General features: G+C 40.3%; 1 protein-coding gene across 8 annotated transcripts in view; it reads right to left on the reverse strand.

Moving 5' to 3' along the window:
- Positions 1–18,405, reverse strand: part of cacnb2a (calcium channel, voltage-dependent, beta 2a) — a 79,678-nt gene that overhangs the window by 35,439 nt on the left and 25,834 nt on the right. Inside the window, exon 1 of one of the 8 annotated variants that reach the window (XM_086306467.1) lies at positions 15,885–16,040. The exons of 6 other annotated variants lie outside the window; for them this stretch is intronic. In XM_086306467.1, coding sequence (XP_086162593.1) covers positions 15,885–15,956 — 72 coding nt within the window. In that variant the 5' untranslated portion in view covers positions 15,957–16,040. Of the gene's footprint in view, positions 1–7,268; positions 7,567–15,884; positions 16,041–18,405 lie in introns of those variants that run through there. One more of the 8 variants, XM_086306472.1, reaches the window with a different exon arrangement.

The raw sequence follows: 18,405 nt of genomic DNA on the forward strand, positions 1-18,405 counted from the left end.
ATATCCTCAAATGCAGCAGTTCAGTAGACCAGTCCACAGCACTATGAAATCATGCGAGGGTCACATATGTTTTGTTCTGGTGGCTCAACACTGGCCCGCAGAGCTCTAAGGGCAGGGCACAGATGCTCTGAACGTGGAGCTGTGGAGCCCGGGGAGGAGGCTGGTGGAGTTGTGAAGGCTGCGCTCTGATGGAAACTTGCAGCGACAGAACAAGCCTCCGGCTGCCCGACACGCCTGACCTGTGATACTGACAGCACTGTGTCACCACACACAGGACACTAATAATAATCTAACAGCAGTATGGTGTCGCGCTGATCCATAAGGAGAAGTACTCTCTTTCTATCTGGGCTCACCCAGCAGATTGGGTGAGCACGTCACCATCAAAAGGAGATGAAAATTCGGTGTACCGCTAACAAACATCTGAGCGAGCGCAGCAGTTTGATGCTCTGCAAAAAGCCACATATCACATCACATTTGCCACCAAATATGATACGAGACACTTGAGTACTAAATAGCATTGCTTGAGGAAGTGAAACGCTAGTACTGTGCCGAGACTATTCCCAACAGGTCAAGTATTTTCATTTATGCTGCGAGTTGTCACAACAAAGACTAGAATGGTTTTCAAAAATTGCTACCGACATCTATGTTTCCCACAAGAAGTATCCAGTATCCAATTAGGTCCTGACATCATATCAAGTGCAAAAATGAGACTGTTTAAAAGCAGCACACAGAATGGGCAAAAGTGGAGGTGGGGAATTGAGAGGTCCTTAAATATCTACATCACCTTTATTAATTTATTTAGACCGAGGTACTTGCTGCAAGACCGCCACTGACCTCTACATGGAGCGACAGGATGGCGATCATTACACTAGAACATACAAATCACAGTGGAAATATCCACAGTGAAAGAGGAAGCTGACTCAGTTGTTGCTGCCTCTTATATCTGACACAATCACTTACGCTGGGTGAAGCCATTACACCAGGGAATCTCTTCATGATCCGAGAGCTTCTATTTTCATTTTTAGAGTCTGCTGCTACTACTCTATACAGTACATGTCCACTATGGAAAAAAGAGAGCTTTAGCCATGCAGAACATGGAGTCTATTTAAGCAGGCTATAAAGTGCTCACGCTGGCCTTTTTTTTAGTCAGTTTTACCAGTTTTACTCTCGATTCTTTCTCTGCGACCTAACTCAAGCTCAGCACTGCACTCTCACTCATGTCTGCACTCATGTCCCTTGTTCTTGTGGTTTCCTAAATATCCTCTCACATTCCTTTTTCCTGTTTGCACTTCATTTCACCTTTTCCCATTCATTCGGATTCCATCCTGACCTCTTACTCTGCTTCTTTTATCTCTCATCTCTCTCTCTCTTGAGATTTTCAGCGGCTTGGGTTTCCTTGACTCTGTTGCTGAAGGATGAAGAGAATTGTCATGTGCCTTCAGTGACTCATCAACAGCTGGCAAAGCACTGTGCTGGTATTTGTTTTGTTTATTTTGGGCCCTTCATCCCACTTTACAACGACTTTGTCACAGTTCTGGATTATTAATGTGTTTGCTTCTTGCCATATGAGTTATTTCTATCTTTTAGTACTTCCACTGGTGGCAATTTAATTGTATATATGCAGATTAGTGAAATAACGACAGTGAGACCACTCATTATGCCAGTTTAAATCTCAGTTGGGTGAGACCGACAGCATTTTGTGATGAACTGCTTGTTGCAGCTAAAGGTGCATCTACCCAGGCTCATTTATTCATCTGCCAGGCTTTTTTTTAAAAAAACCTAGCACTAATTGCATATTTTGCTGATGGGATAATGTGGCAATTGTGTAAGATATAGTTGCAAATATATCCAATCAGAAATGAGTAACAAACACTTAAAAGTTGGAGGGCAAGGGGGCACTGCTGATCCTAAAGAGCAAAGCCAAGATAAAAGTTATTTAAAGAAGGAATCAAAAATCAGCAGTTTATTGTGCAGTCTGCTAACTTAACAAACAAATAACCACAACATAAATTCTAAGATGCAGCATACAATCACTGTAAAACTGAGATACTGTGGTCAGTATACCGTACTGTAACTCATATCCTGCTGAAGAAGGAAGATTACTGCTCATGCCAAGCCATCTACAGCTCAGGCACACAGACTGTAGTTGACTACAGTGGGCTGACAATAGGCTGAGCGAGTGTGCTTGCAGTTTCAAGCTTGGCATGACTCATTCTTGGCTGGAACCAAAGCTTCTTTTCCCAGCCATCTGTCCATCACTGCCACTTCACTCAAAGCCACTACACAAAGTCAATTAAATCATCGTTCCACAAACAGCGTCTCCTTCATCAAACGAAGACAATGGGAGCAGACATGACAGCCAAGTGTGAGCGATGTGTGACCGCTACAAGGAATGGTTACTAATATTTAACACAGAACACAGGAATGACTGCAAAGTGAGCAGGAAAGTTAGACAGAAACAGACTCCTGCTACATTTGTAACAGACAACGAAAGTGTGCATGAAAGAAATAAGGAGAGAGACAGAAATGGGGGAGGACTAATGATCTCTCTGCCGTTGCAAAAGAGGGATTGGCTGCATGGACGTCAAGGTGACACTGACAGGCCTCTGAGAAAGTGTTTACCCAGCATTCCATGTGCCAGTGCATTAGATAAGTGCACCATCCCATCGAGGTGATGGACCCACTGGCTGTCGATTACATGACAGGATCCCGGAGTGCACCATGATTAAAGGCTAGTTAGAAACTTGGTAAGAAGCCTCGTGGCAGGTCGCTTTGAGAGGAGGTATGCATTTCAAACATGCATTTATTCACTGGCCTTTGATCACTGGTCACATAAAGTAAGACCAAAACATTGATAAACTTTAGAATAATGAGAGGAAAACATATAAAAGGGAAACTTTTGAACTATTCAACTGTAACTAATATTAGACATCACTACTGAATAAGATAACTAACCAAAACAGGGAGGAATCGGCAAGAAAGAGTACACTGGAAATTATCCCTGATTATTTTTAATGATTGGTTACTTGAAAACAAGATAAGAAGAACAACATAACGGTTGGGGCAGCCGTAGCTCAGTGGGTACACAAGGTCATCTACAATCGGAAGTTTGGTCATTTGATCCCTGGCTGCTCCAAGTATCCTTCAATAAGATACTGAATCCCAAGTTGCTCTCAGATGCATTCATCGGAGTGTGAATGTTAGATAGAATGAACTTGGATAATGTGTTACTGCAGTCAGGTGAGACTGAAAAAGTCACTTGGATGAGTGACGAAACGTTTCTCCCACTGGAAACGCTGCGTCCAGATGAACAGAATCAACCTTTGGAGTGTTATTGCACTAAATTAAGTAACTATATTGCAGTTACAACTGTGCCGTGACTTGTTTTAAAAGGTTTCTTTAGGTATCTGCATGCTGGGACGATTCACTCAAGCTGCAATCAGCTGATTACATTTCATGTGGCAGAGGAGGAAAATGGTAGTGCGATCTACAGGAGATCTGGACATTACTTGCATTTTTATTGCATTATACTGCTAACACAATTATGGCTCTTTGCAAGACTCTGCAAACACATCATGCTAACATAAATGTTGCCAAGAACCCAGGAAGCTGAGTGCATGCTGACCTAAGACCAGCAGCCAGAGCATGAACTTCAACAGGTAACAAAGATGAGCAGTCAGACTTTTCTACCTGTTCACCTTTCTAAAGTAGAATCACTTTAAAGATCGCTTTGAAGTCCCTTTTCGACTTTGCTTTGCGTAGTCGGGTTTGTATTCATACGTAAACACTAAAAGGAAGCTCATATGTGTGTCCTCATTAAAATAAGGATTTGTGTTGGTATGTGGGAGTGTAGCCTCAGGTTTATATTGTTAACTGGTAAAAAAAAAGAAGTAATGACTAATGTGTAACAATATTTTTCTGCATAACAACCTCACACATTGTTGCTAAATGAAAAGTTTGTATGTACCATGTATGGCTATTTTATTGAATTCAGTCTCCATCAAACAACTGACTGCTAAAACCTGCAATTGAAACTTTATGATGCAAGTCAGAGTAGTTGTCTTTCTTTGCTACAGACTTCTTTAATCTGTCCACTCCACCAAGTTGACTGCTTTGTCCTCATTGAGATATTAAACAAATATTTTTGGATTTAAAAATACACCCCCCCAAAAACAAACAAACAAACAAAAAACACTGGTCCAATAAGCACCAAAAGAAGGACAAGCCAATCAGAACCATGGGCGAGATTAACACCGTCATCAAACAGTTCAAGCTACACACCATAAAACAGGCAGTGTTAGCTTGTTTTGGCAGGTTTTTACTTTTTTTTAGAAACCCAGCAAACTCTGTACGTCAGCATTTTTAATACAACTTATAGAAACTGGGTAAAAGTTCTCAGTGAAATGAAAGAGCTGTTGTAGTTATAATCACAGTCACACAAATAAAACAATCACACACAACAAATATATCAAAGTCAGAGTAGATTCAGTAGACTTCAAACAAATTTTAGTACAACTTAAAGAGAACTTACATTTACCTAAAGGACTACCTGGCAAGGCTGATGTTAGTTTCAGGGGTCTCTAGAGACTAGCTGTAGAAAACCAGATACCCACCGAGTCAGAGTAGACAGTGTCAGACTCGAGATGGAAGTGAAATATAACGACTTGACATTTCTGTCTGATAACAGGCCAACAGCTCCCCATAAACCCATACTCATTTATCCTTATTAGGCACTGTTCTGTGCTCAGCTGTTATGACTACATGACTTACAAATGAACATGTACTGTTGGGATGTTTGCTCCAATTCTGCTGCACTGTTTCTATAACACTACAGCAAGACAAATGCAGAGTAACGGGTCCCCTACAACTGCAGATTATGTGCTAATCCCTTTCCCCCAGTAAATTTTTACCTACAACCAGCAGCAAACGTCCTTTGAGAGAAATTGGTCTCATTAGCAGTGAATCCCCTCACAGCAAGATCTAGTTTCTTCCTCCCTCTTCACACTCTGGTTCCTTTGTGAAGAAACAGCATCACCGTATGAAATATCTGATAAGGGGGATACGGTAAAAAGGACTGAGGGCTGCTCTGTGCTGCTATTTTTTACTTGCATCATCAATATTCTGACAGTTTCCTGGTGTACAAAGCAGACACATGATTGATGAGACCTGGCTTAGAGAGCAGCACGAGCTGCTAACCATCTTCAGTGGTGTAAAACAAATCATACTACAACTGGCACTGTGCACAAGTATAGTATTTCAGCCTCATTTATTTTACCGACAAATTATATACTCTGGACCGATTTCCGAAAAACTGACCTGTTGGGAACAAATTGGGATTTCCCAACCACTTCTGAGTTAAAGAAAAAAACCTCCCTTCAAACCTCGCTACTTTAGTCTGCTATATATACAGAGCCCCCAACCCTACATACACAGAGGATTAGTGAAAAGCTCTAATTTATTAAAAATAAACCCTGAATATGTATTCAACTCTATAAAGGGTGCAATTTACCTTTAGTGCAGTGGAACAACTGGCTGATGGTAATTCTACAATATTTAAGTGTATATGATAAACACACTTTGTCCTTTGCTTCAAATTCATGTTCTGACCTATTATCTTCCAAACAGCTCTTCATAATCAGGCCTGTAAACTCACCTATCCACAGCTCTCAGTGGCACACAGAAATTCACACACTAACACTTACACGCTTGGAAAAGACGGTGCTGCTTGATAAGCCAAGTCGAGTGGAGGCAGTCGTAGAGAGTGGGTTCAGTCAGTCAAAAGAGCTAGGTTCACACCACAACCCGAGAACACGCACCTCGTGTAATCAAGCAAATGCTTCTCTGTGGATGTGTGAAGACAACCAACTTGCTAATCAGATAGTTTATCATATAGCTACAAATCATCCACAAAGTCAGAACATGGACCCAACGAACATATGCACAGAATAAGAATGAATAATAAACACACACTTTCCCAGCAGAGCGTTGCTTAACGTTGCTGCTGGGAAAGTGTTAGTCCTGGAATCCATGTGGATGGGAGCATTTTCTCTCTAGCACACCACAGCACAAAAACTGCTCAAGGAAGATGACAAAAACTCAACATGATGACACTGCAGTCAAAACCCTTGAGATCCCAAGCTGAGTGAGCATCCATAAATGTGCTAGAACAAGCCCGAGCCATGTAGTCCCCACCCCACTGGCTACAAACCCTAAAGGAGCCCCTACTAGATGTCCTAGTGCCAGTGACCTCCACAGGTCCTGTGTTTATCAGACTAGATCTGATTTGACAGCTCAGCATAAAGAAGGTGATTTAAATGTTGCAGCTATGATTTATTTGCTTTAGTTAGCCTGGTTTGGCACACCAAAGGAAAGTCTCGAAAAATCCCTTTGGTTTTCTGCATAATCCATGCAAAATGTAATCTATATGATTTTGTTCCAACTTCTTTAAAACAGATTGTTTACTGTTGTGTGTAATTGTTTTAAACTTTACATCTAATTTTTTTATACTTGAAGCGTTTCATCAAATGGAAATATTTTCATTGTCTTTAAATTCAACCTGATAAATTTTGTACTGTTGAGGTGTTTGGCTTCTACACCAGTATCTGAAATGAAGCTCCTGGGGTCTAAACCCTGCTTGTTAGGATGTGTGTTATCAAACTGGTATTTTATTTATGACAACCACTGCCAAAAGGCAGACTTTAAAGGTTTCTGTAATCATTTCATTCACCCGCACAAAGACATGAAGCACACACAACCAGAACAGTAAATATTTGAGATACTAACTAGAAAGTCTCTTGGACATGACATTCACTCATTTATACTCTTTAAGAACCTCTTTTTGAAACAAAACATTCAGGCTGAGCCTAGGTATGTGCTCTCTACCGGTCTCTGTATATAAAAACCTACCTCTTCCTGGCTGTTGACTTTCTTTCCCTCTCCCCATTTGTTAAACACCATCTCATTTCCTCACTACAGGCTAGCAGTGGTCGTGCAGCGGTGCTCACAAATTCATACTGGTTGCTCACACGAGTCTCTTTGTCTTAAGAGCATGCTGCATGAGAGTTAACATGTGCAACTTGAGAAAGAGCCTCACTAACTTTCTGTTGAAGCACCAGTGGAGTAAAATATCACTTATGTGTGATGATACCCCTTTAAATATCACATTGATATCTTCCATTCTCCAACAAGAACCTCCCTCTTTGTCTAAAGTAAAGAAGAAGCTAGGCTCAGAAAAGGACACGGCAGAAAGCATGTTTATACAAACTTACCAGATCTGACTCCTCACTGCCAGAGTGATACATTTCTGCCCAGTTGACTGCTATTGCTGTTCAGCCGGGCTGGGAGAAAATCTCCTCAGCTGCTGCCCATCTTCTCACGGAGTACAGGAACTCCTACCAGCCTGACTGCTTCACTCCTACAAATCCCCTTGTCTTGGCTCCAGAGCTTTGCTTCTGTAGCCTGAGCAGCAAAAGTTGGATCTGGAGGAGAAAGTTAGCTCCTCTCAGTCCTTCTTTGGCCTACTTTAGTCCCTGAGAGGCAGAGAAAAGACAAGCGTCGTTCCCACGCTGCGAGAGCACTCCTTTGGAGCACTGCGGCCGTCCTCCAGCCCCAAAAACAAGCCCCCGTGCCCCTCTCCCCTCCCACACACACACTCTCTGTCTCAAACGCACACACACACACACATACAGCTAGTTAGGAAGTAAGATCTCCGACTGAAAGGGCCGGCCTGAAAATTCCAGAAAGCACCAAAAGCAGCTGCAGAAGCTTTTTATGTCTGTGTGTGAGTGTGTGATCTGGGAAGTTTACATGTGTTCCACTTCGCCTTCAAGAGGTTACACTCGGTAGAGACAAAGGCTTAAAGGGCTTGAACTTTAGTCTAAACACATGTTGCTTAGAAAACGTCAGGAAGCGATTACGTTCGCGACATCGACAGAATGCTATATTTGCTTTCATCATCAGTGGGGAAAAAAGTGGGAAATTTTCCGTTTGGTCTTTTAATGACACAAAAGTAAGGTAAAAAAAAAAAAAACAACCCTTACATGTCTGACATTATAGCCATGTAAACTGGCATTTAAAACTGCAGCGGTTACTCTAAAGAAACTCAGATCCATCTCTTTATGATCAGAGCCAGTGACGAAGCTGTGATGTGTGCTTTTTCATCACATTGCTGTTACGTCAGATCGTACACAGGCTGAGATGTTCAGTAATCTAATAGTGGTAAAACATGACTCAACACGTGACGTAAAATCTTAGTCATAAGTTTGCAAAATAAACCTTTAACTAATCTTAATTTTCTGGTTACAAAAAGGGGAGCAACAACAGGGGAATGCAGCACAGTCAGTGGAAAAATACAAACTGAAACGCACAGATGAGAAGTGAGTAAGCAGTTGTGCCATTTAATGTCCAACCTGTCATGGATCGCTGTGTGGCAGGCAGGATGAGGACCCAATCGCAAAACTCACACACACGGGGATGAACTCAAAAAACACAGCTTTATTGCTGGCCACGAGAAACAATACAAAATAAACTAAACTGGGAAAACTAAAGCACAAGGAGAGCGAAACAGGGAAATCCACACAGCATGAGGGAGAACGCGACGCCGAACAGAGGGAGACGCAGACAGAAATACACAGAGGGTTAACGAGGAAAGTGGGAACACACGGGGAACACAGGTGACACTGATAATCATAACGAGACAGGGCGGGGTGAACTGAACATGACATGTACAGGCGTGAGAGTCACAAAGTAAACAGGAAGTGCACAGAGGTTCAGACAGGAGGAGAGAGAGCACGGGGAAAACACAGACATAACGGGCTGGGGAAACATGAAACAACCACAAAGGGAGACGAGGGCTCATAAATACATAGAGGGCACACAGGGGGGAGAGAGAGCACGGGGAGAACTTAGACATAATGGGCAGGGGAAACATGGAATAAAACATAAGGAGAGACGAGGGCTCACAGATACACAGAGGGGCACACAGGGGGTAAAAGCCATGAAGGGAAAACACTTAGGGAACAACACAACAGGGCAACTCAGAAAACATGGCCTAAGCAAGGAACAAAATACAAAAATACAAGGAACTAAGAATACTGGGCCCACATGGCCCAGGACCATGACACAACCTGGATGATTATACAAGCTCTGAGCTTCATATGACATTCTGGTAAACGCAGATTTGTATTTTTTTTTCCCCTTTTTGATGGAGAGAAAATGTTGTTTTGGGCAGCCCAGCCTAAATCCTAGATTATATTGTGAATATTTGGTTTGATCAGGGTTAACCCCTTTCTGAGGATTATCATTCAGGGTGTTTGCTCGGCATGTGACACACCGTGGTATAGTCATCCTCATGTCACTGCAACAGTGGTTTTAAGCTCTATTTCTTTTATTTGGAGCTGAACTCCACTGTTGTGTAATATAAAATCATTTAAAAAATGCGTCTTGACTCTTTCAATTGTGTCATTCTTCATGAATCAGTATGTGTATCATGGGAGGGTTACTAAGCATGATTGGTTTTTATACTATTTTTGTATTGACTATGTCGCCTTACTAAACAGATGTTTGTACATTTTTCTGGCCCCTTGACAAAGAAAAAAGATTTTTGTCCCTTAGGTAATAAAAGTATGTTACAAAGTACATTTTCTAATAGTCTTGACCAGTGTTTTCCAAAGATTTTCCAAAATTAGAGTAACATAATTCAAAAAATAATTAATTGTTACAGTCTACTGGAAAAATAGTTGCAAATTTAAATGTTTGTGATATGAGGGGGATTACATTAAAATGTATCCTTCAGGGAAAAGGTTATATGTAAAATAAAACATTTATTCTATGGGTTTTTTTTCCTGACTGTGTGGAAATGTGCACTCTCTGTTAGTCCAGTCCAGTCACCTTGTTTTTAAGCTCCTAGTCCTTCATTAAATGTGAACAACATGTCCTCATCAAGGGCAGGATGGCATCTCTATGTACAGACAGGCTTCATTCAATTGGCAGCATGAGCTCAAATTTTGATGGTCGGTTTTGATATTTTCTTTGATCTCTGATACTTTTTTGCCTTCAAAGTAGCACCGGTTCTTTTTGCTTCACTTGTGTACAATCTGTAAGATCTTTAAAGCCTTTGGCCCACATTTTACACAGTTGCAGGACTTCCTGTTCTTCCCCAATGTTTCTGTGTGGCTGTATGTTTGGAGTTACTGTCATGCATGATGAATTAGAAGCAGAGCAGAAGCCTTCCTGGTGGTACAGTATGAGAGACACAAATCTAGAGTATCTCAAACCTTTGCACATTAATATTTTCAGATCTAACCTAAACCCTGTTGATGGCAACATGAGGTCAAGGTGAGAAGGTGAAAGGCAGACTAATTAAGCTAAATGCTAGAGGCAAAAACCTTAACATGCTGAGCGTGATGACATTTGATCAGAAAGTGTGATACCGTGTCTCTGAACGTGTACCAAAAGTGACTTCTGCATGTAAAATCCGCTACATACTGCCAACAATTCACAATAATCAGGGTATATTCTGCAAACTCTAAATAAAAAGAGATTTTTAAGATCCTACTAAATTAAAGTAATGCATAAAAATGACAACATGTTTATCTAGCGATGAGGCTCCAGCCAACCCTGCCAAGATTTTATGCTTAGGCCAGAGAAGTTTATTTAAATGTGTAATCGTGTAATCGATGTCAAATTAATAAAGTTACAGTTCAGATTAGTTGTTTTATTTTGCTATAAAGTAAATATAGCACAACATAATAGCATTCTTCACTGCCAGCAGGCATCACTATGATTATCAGCTCGGGATTTGACAGATCAATGTCTTCTGCTTCTGCCACAGAAATGAGTGCCGGCATTGCCTTTGGCTTATTGATCAGTATACATGCACACAATGACGTCAGCAGGCCCTCACACTGACAAGTACATAAAGGCCAAAAAGGACAGCTTACAAAACCAGCATACAGTAATTGGACCATGGGAGAGGAATCAATATAACATCCCAATTTCATTCACTTTTGAAAAAAAAAAGACAATACCAACAGCTGTTTCCTTCCATAGTTAAAAAAAGAGTCACCTTGTGGAGGCTGACCTGATTTGATGAAGCTGCGATCTTTTGCGTATATTAATATTCAAAACCATCTGTTTTATTTGACCTTGTGCTGCTCTTTTGCAGAGGTGCTTATTTAAAATTGAGTCTGAATGAAGAACATTTAATTTGAACATGTTTCCTTTAACATTGAGCAGCTCATGGGAATTTCCTTCCAATGTGCCCAGCTGGATATTTAGACCAGCGGTCCAGAAACCCCCGGGCCTCGGACCGGTACCGGTCCGTGAGTCGTTTGGTACCGGGCTGCGAGAGTTGAGGCTCAGGTGTGAAATGTATGGTTTTCAGGGTTTTTATCGGTTTTCAGCGTTATTTTGTTATTGTTTTTATCGTTAACTCGGTTTTCCTGGGTCTTTTCACGTGTGTTATAAATAAATCTTTTTTTCGGTACTGGTACTAGTTTTATTTTGTTGTATTTATCCGCGACACCTTAAAGGCCGGTCCGTGAAAATAATGTTGGGCATAAACCGGTCCGTGGCGCAAAAAAGGTTGGAGACCGCTGATTTAGACTGACACTGTTGCAGAAGTGTACAAACAAAAAGGGGTTTCAATGGGGGTTATGTGTCTAATTATTTAATTTGGCGAGGTGCATTTGCTTTCAAGCTTGAGATTAAAGCCTTTTTAAAAAATAAAAAAGGCGATGCTTCATAAAAGCCTAATTAAGAAAAATTGTGCACTTCACTTACTGCAAAATATATAAGACTTCAGTTTGGCGCTTCCATTTCAGCACACAAAGATGGAAATAGTTGCCAGGACTCTTTAGCACATGAAGGTGATGGAGATCGAACCATCGACCTTTTGATTAATGGACAACAAGCTCTACTACCTGAAACCAAGACATTAAAAGCGTTCCAAGCTTTAAATATGGTAGAAGGCCAAATATACTATATATCCAGATTGGTAATGAAGAGGAGAAACCATTTTATATACTGGGACACCATTTGTTTACCAGTGGAGGCTTAGTGCCTCTTCTTCAAGTTTTTAAAAATGGCGATTGCCATTATCAAAAATGTTATTTTGAGTATTCATCATGTTGGTGAGAGTGCTATATAATATCACTCCAAAATCTCCACACCTGTCAACCTGTAATACTCCTCAAACCCTAAAGTAACCCTGCTTCTTTAGCTTGTCCCTCATCTATCATACCTACAGTATCATCTGGGTGCTAACAGACTTTGTGATTTAAGAACTACATTGAAGATGATGGGATGTAACCACTTAAAAAAATTCTAGGAAGCTATTAGAAAATTTACTGAAGCTTAGTGATTATGCATAATTCATTACCAAGCGTGGTCTTTACATCTCACTATTTTTAGATCAGCCTCCCTCTGCTCCAAGCATCTTCAGAGGAAGAGAAGAAACGAAGATTCAGTTTTGCAATTCAAGCAAGTCAGATGAGAGCAGTTCGATGTATCGGGTTAAGCGAACGGATCACACCTGTGTACACTCAGTAACAGGATAGTCTCTTGAGGCACCGGACCACCAAACCAGGAGTGGACAGTTTTCATGCTAGTGTGACTTCACACTCGCTACCACTCTCAAAGTAAATAGCCCAAAAGACAACCTCTCAGCACTGCCGCACGCACTTGCAAGTGATGAAGCACTCAGGTTCATGAGTTAATCCGCCTTATATCAATACAACATCATAACACTGAAGACATCATAAACAAGAGACAAAGCAATAGCAGACACTGATGATAATTGATTGATTATGACCGAGGCGTATCGCCAGAGATGGAGACAATCACTAACAACATGAACAGTGTTTTGTTTTCTGTCAAAAGTGCAAATAACAAGGCATACAAATGATGTTTAGCAAACTTTAATAGACCACTAATGGGCTAAAATACACTACAATTAGATCACTGAGGAAATGTCAGACAGGCCCCTCCTAAGGGCGACTGCCCTGCCAAGAATGCTATTATATAAATGAAACTCTCCAAGAGGCTTTCAAGAACTGCTAAATGAATCCTTTTGTCGATAAAAAAATCCCCGTACAAAAAATCTACCATTTAATTTAATTTGATTTTCTTACCCTACTTTCACAAGAACATATTTACTGTACTCAGATGATCCTGCAAAGTCTTGAGACAATCAGCAGTTATTGCATAAATTCACATGTAGTCAAATGCTTGAATTTTAAAGGTTTTGGATCCAAATTCAGTACTCATGTTTGTTTTTTTAGCTGATTTGTTAGACAGAAATAAAATCAATGTGTTTATAACTTTTTTGTCCCAAGTTAGATGAAAAGCTTGATATCAGTCCTGTGTCTGTATAAAAAAATATAAAGCTGGAGCCAGAATCGGGTCAACTTAGGCCTCGACTTGACTACTGTAATAGTTTTTATTCAGGTTCAGCTGCTTAGCCAACCGCAGCTGGTCCTAAATGCTGCGGCACGCTTCATAACTGGCATATGCAAGCAAGACTACATATCACCTATATTAGCATCCCCGCACTGACTGCCAATCAGTTCCTGAATTGAGTTTATTTAATGCCTTGAATGCATTCCAGAGGTTGGCACAATTTTACACCTCTGATCATTTAAGTTTGCGCATTCCCGCCTAGATCACTGAGGTCTGCTGAGCAAATGATCTTTAAATCTAGTTTAAAGCACAGAAGATATCTGTGCTGCTCCAAAACTCTGGAACAACCTATTTCTTCATCAGGAACTCGGCAACATTAGACACTTTAAGCTGCTTGAAAACTGCAATAAGAATGAGATGTGAATACTTTGACTTTCTCTGATTCTTTTCGTAAACCGTCATTTTGTCCTATTTTTTTTATGTTATTTGATTATATTAGATGTGCAGCTCTTTGTCCAAAGCTGTTGTTCTTAAATGTGCTATAGAAATAAACTTGACTTGTCTGCAAACACTCGTCACAATAGTAGCCTAGGGCTAGTAAAACTTGTGCTTCTGGACTCATAACTCAGACGCCCTCTACAGGAAAGGGCAGAGCAGGCTGTACCTGCTGCGGAGACTCAGGTCGTTTGGAGTGGAGGGCCCACTCCTGAAGAAATTCTATGACTCTGTTGTGGCTTCTGCTATCTTTTATGGCGTGGTCTGCTGGGGCGGCAGCATCTCTGCTGGGGACAGGAAGAGACTGAACAGGGTGATCCGAAGGGCCAGCTCTGTTCTAGGATGCCCTCTGGACCCAGTGGAGGTGGTGAGTGACAGGAGAACGGCGGCTAAGCTGTCATCCCTGATGGACAACATCTCCCACCCCATGCAGCAGACTGTGACAGCACTGAGCAGCTCCTTCAGTGGGAGACTGCGGCACCCACGGTGTGGGACGGAGAGATTTCGCAGGTCTTTCCTCCCCACTGCTGTCAGACTCCATAATAAAGACTTTAACTGATCAAGCACACACATCCATACATATGCAATAATACTAAGTGCAATAATCCTTTCTGTCATCGTTGTATTTTTACTCAGTTGTATATAGTATTTGTATTTGTATTCTATTTTTATCTTATTGTATATTTATTTTATTTTATTCTACTGTATATAGTATTTTATTTTATTCTATTCTGTACAGTTGTGTACTGTATTTATTCTTATTGTATTCTAATTTTTGCCTCATAACTTTTGCACTGTCCACTTCCTGCTGTGACAAAACAAATTTCCCACGTGTGGGACTAATAAAGGTTATCTTATCTTTATCTTATCTTATCATTGCAGACAACTTCTGTTTCTTCTTTGTGTCACACTTTTCACAGTTTATCTAGTTTGCAAGTGTTTGCAGACAAGTTGGTGTCTTTCAAGCAAACTACAGGCAACCTGGGTCTTAGTTTAAACACATAATCTTAAAAAGAGGAAGCAACTACTTGCTGTCTACCCCCAGTACTCCTAAAATTCATTAAGACATATCTTTTTTTGGGTTAATTTCTTTAATTTAATACATGCAAGTGGTAACCTACAAATACCTACAAATGAATCCTTATCAAGAAATTACAGTATTGTCAGTTTGGTTTCTGTAAACAAGCTATGACATCTTAATAACTGAACAGCAAAAATGCTTTTTTTGTTATCTTTGGGCGTAAAGTGGCATAGATAATTTCTGCTTGCTATAGCTTTACATTTATAAATAACATGGATGAAGACATTTACAAATCTATTGTAATAAAGCACAGATTTGAAAGTTTTGGCTTATTTTTATTAAACTGAAAGACGGGTTTTTGAGAAAATATAAAGTACTGATACTTTTAATAACAAAATAACAAAACAAAAGTTACTGTTTACACCAGATAAAAATGAGTATAAAGGATTAAGGTGGAATAGCATCCCGATGCAAAATTTCCAGATGAAGCTGGAGAATCCATCCCCTGACTGTGATTCTAATCTAATAAAACCCACAGGGCCTGCAGCCAACATCTGACTGATGTTACCTAGCTACAGTACATGCAGGGCCACTTGAGCCCAGGGACCATCTCTAATTACAGATGGTGAGAGAACGAAGAGGAGGGGGAATGAGAGAGAGATACACGGAGAAAAATAATGGAGAAAGAAAAAGAGACGGATGAGAAAGAGAGACAGAAGCCACAGCTGTTCTGCTTCCTGTTGCCTCTCGGAGCATCTCGACAGTTCGACTGCTGCTTCCCCCACATCACCAAAGGGCATCCCGCTAGCATGTGTACCAAACCTAAGAATAGCATTGAACCTGCGCCCACACCACTTACATTTCTCATCTGTTCTTAAAATAAAATAATCATAAAACAGAACAGGAAATTTCCAAAGAAAGAAAGCAAAGAAATCGCAAAGCCTTTACTGAAAAGTTGACTCCATCTTACCCGTCCCAAGATGTGCTTAGTCCGTGGAGACAAAGGAAGCTTGTCAAGCACGCCAAAGGGAATGAAGATCATGAGCTCAGAGTTTGTGAACAGCTAAGGGAAGCAAACACTTGATGAAGTCCGAAGCGCTGGCATTTATTACTGTACTCAACAACAATGTACAACTTCTGGCGGCTGTAGTGCAGTGTGTGGTGCTAAACTGACTCACTTCACGCTCGCTGAACACATCAACGCATCGGCTGTTCCACATGGACTCATAGGAAAAACTCTTCAGTCATCAAATCGGTACTGCTCTGACCAATAAAGTCACATGTAGGTCAGGAACACACAAGAAGAGGATGATGCACTCACACTGTGTGTGCAAACACATTTTCATAAGTATCAAATGCAGTAGTTGTATGATCCACTGATGGCACAAGATGGACAAAGACAGAGAAACACTTTCATCACTCCAAACGGTTCTGGCACAGAGCCTGGGCCCACTCATTTTTAATCAGTTAAATGTATGGCCTGACAGCTGGTAATTCAGTTCACATACAAGCTCACTTAAGACACTGACTTATGTTGATTTCTTGACTTACATTAAACTTTTGGCCATAGAGAGATAATTGAAACAGTCCTGACATGGAGCTGTCGTTAAATATATATTTACTAGATAAATATTTCTGTGCCATGTGTTTAATAAGACAGCTTTGTTTTGTAGTCCAGTTTTTGTCTACCAGCTCCTGAGAGAAAGACTCCACTGAGCACATCAGCTAGTCACTAAGAGGAATGTGTGCGATTAGACGTTTAAACATTTCTGCCCTTGCTATTTGGCACCAAAAACGCTAACAGCAACAGCTTCTTTTATACATCTACAATGACAATTACCAGTTCAAAAGATGTTACAGTGCCACCTGCCACTAATCGGCGCTGCAGCGCCATGTGGGCTCTGACTGAATAAACTGGAATAACCAAACAAATGAAGCCAGGTGTAACCACATTCTGCACCGTGGTGTGGAAATTAGCCTGGAAGAAACCAGGACTACTGCTGCCAGCACTGCTAAGATTAGCTAAGTTCTGCAAACTATTCTTTGCAATGTTACACCTGTTGTCATGTGCTGCACATTTCAGCAACATTTGAAACATGATTTGATTAATAAGGGATGTGATTAATGATTTCATACAAAATACACACAAAATAGTTTGAATGTTAAGTGTTTTCTATCCTTTAGACTAGTTGACCTTTTTACAACTAGTATATTTCATACAATGAGTATATTAGTTGGCTGGAAAATATCTAATCACTAACACTGCCTGCCATTAGTTGTTTGTTCCTTTTTTCCCCCCTGAGAAGAACAACTGGGAATAATCTCACACTATGAAAGCAGTGAGAGTGAATTAAAAAAGAAAAAGAGCACAAAGGCACTAAAAAGCTCCACAGAGCTGGGGAGAAGTGTTGAGTGGTTGTGATTATAAAAACTGTATTTGGGTTAGTTACTGGTCCATTTTCAGACCCATGTCTCTGAACACACCGCGATGAGTTTAGTTTCCTGTCACAGCACATGTATACAACGTAGTCTCATCCACTTTTGTGCAGACCTGCGTCTTGCTGTAAGGCAATTGTCCCTTGTGCCATTCAGTCTTTCTCTATGTAGAGTGCATCCTTATTCTGGAGGGATGACAATCCACCTTCCACATAAAAACACCCACAGGGGTTATTGCTTATGTCCACTTGATCCCCTGACTCACTTTGTAATGATTGCTTCTCTCAGTAAGGAGATTTAAATCTGCTTTGGCCGTTCAACCAATCCAGGATTTAGAGCAGAAGAAATGACTGACATGAAACATGGTTAGAAACTGTGAAGATCTGGTCGCTTGAAGTCAATGTGGGAAGAGGAAGGCTCCAGCCTACAGGAGTCATTATCCTACTCCCTCTATGTTTTGCTTCTTGCTATCCAAAATACTAAAATAAAATCTGTACTGGTCTATTTTATAATATTATGTTAATTTATCATATAGCATTGCAAATTTACCTACCTTTGTGGTAGATTGTGGACTAAACTAAAATCTAAACATTTAGAAATATATTATGTGTGTGCAGAATTTTTATTTTTTTTGTTGTTTGTTAATAAAAAAGTTTTATTCTACTACATTACTGATGTTTTACAGCACACGTGATCTGGGGCAAAGGTTTTACGAGTGATTTCCCACTCGTGCGCGTTTAAGTGCATGACCTTTGCAATATTTATTTGTGCTGCCTTGTCTCATCATTTCTCACCTAACAGAAAAATTCCAATAAATGTAAATATGTAAATATGTAATGTAAATTAAAAAAAATGCTCTTAGCATTTTCATCTAGATTAGTCAAAGATTTACAAAGACATTCACTTTTTAGTCATTTTACAATGATATAAAAATAATCATATAATCTAACAGCACAATACAACTTCCTTTACTGCTTCTAAAAATTCATGAACTAAACAAAACAAAACAATCAAAATCTGCCACAAGCAGGCAAGGAATTATGAGGACTCACAAG

The sequence above is a fragment of the Aulonocara sp. 'chitande type north' Nkhata Bay genome, linkage group LG9, assembly GCF_057382095.1.
Source record: "Aulonocara sp. 'chitande type north' Nkhata Bay isolate Kocher_YH1m ecotype deep benthic linkage group LG9, A_spYH_male_GT1.1, whole genome shotgun sequence".
Lineage (NCBI taxonomy): Eukaryota > Metazoa > Chordata > Actinopteri > Cichliformes > Cichlidae > Aulonocara > Aulonocara sp. 'chitande type north' Nkhata Bay.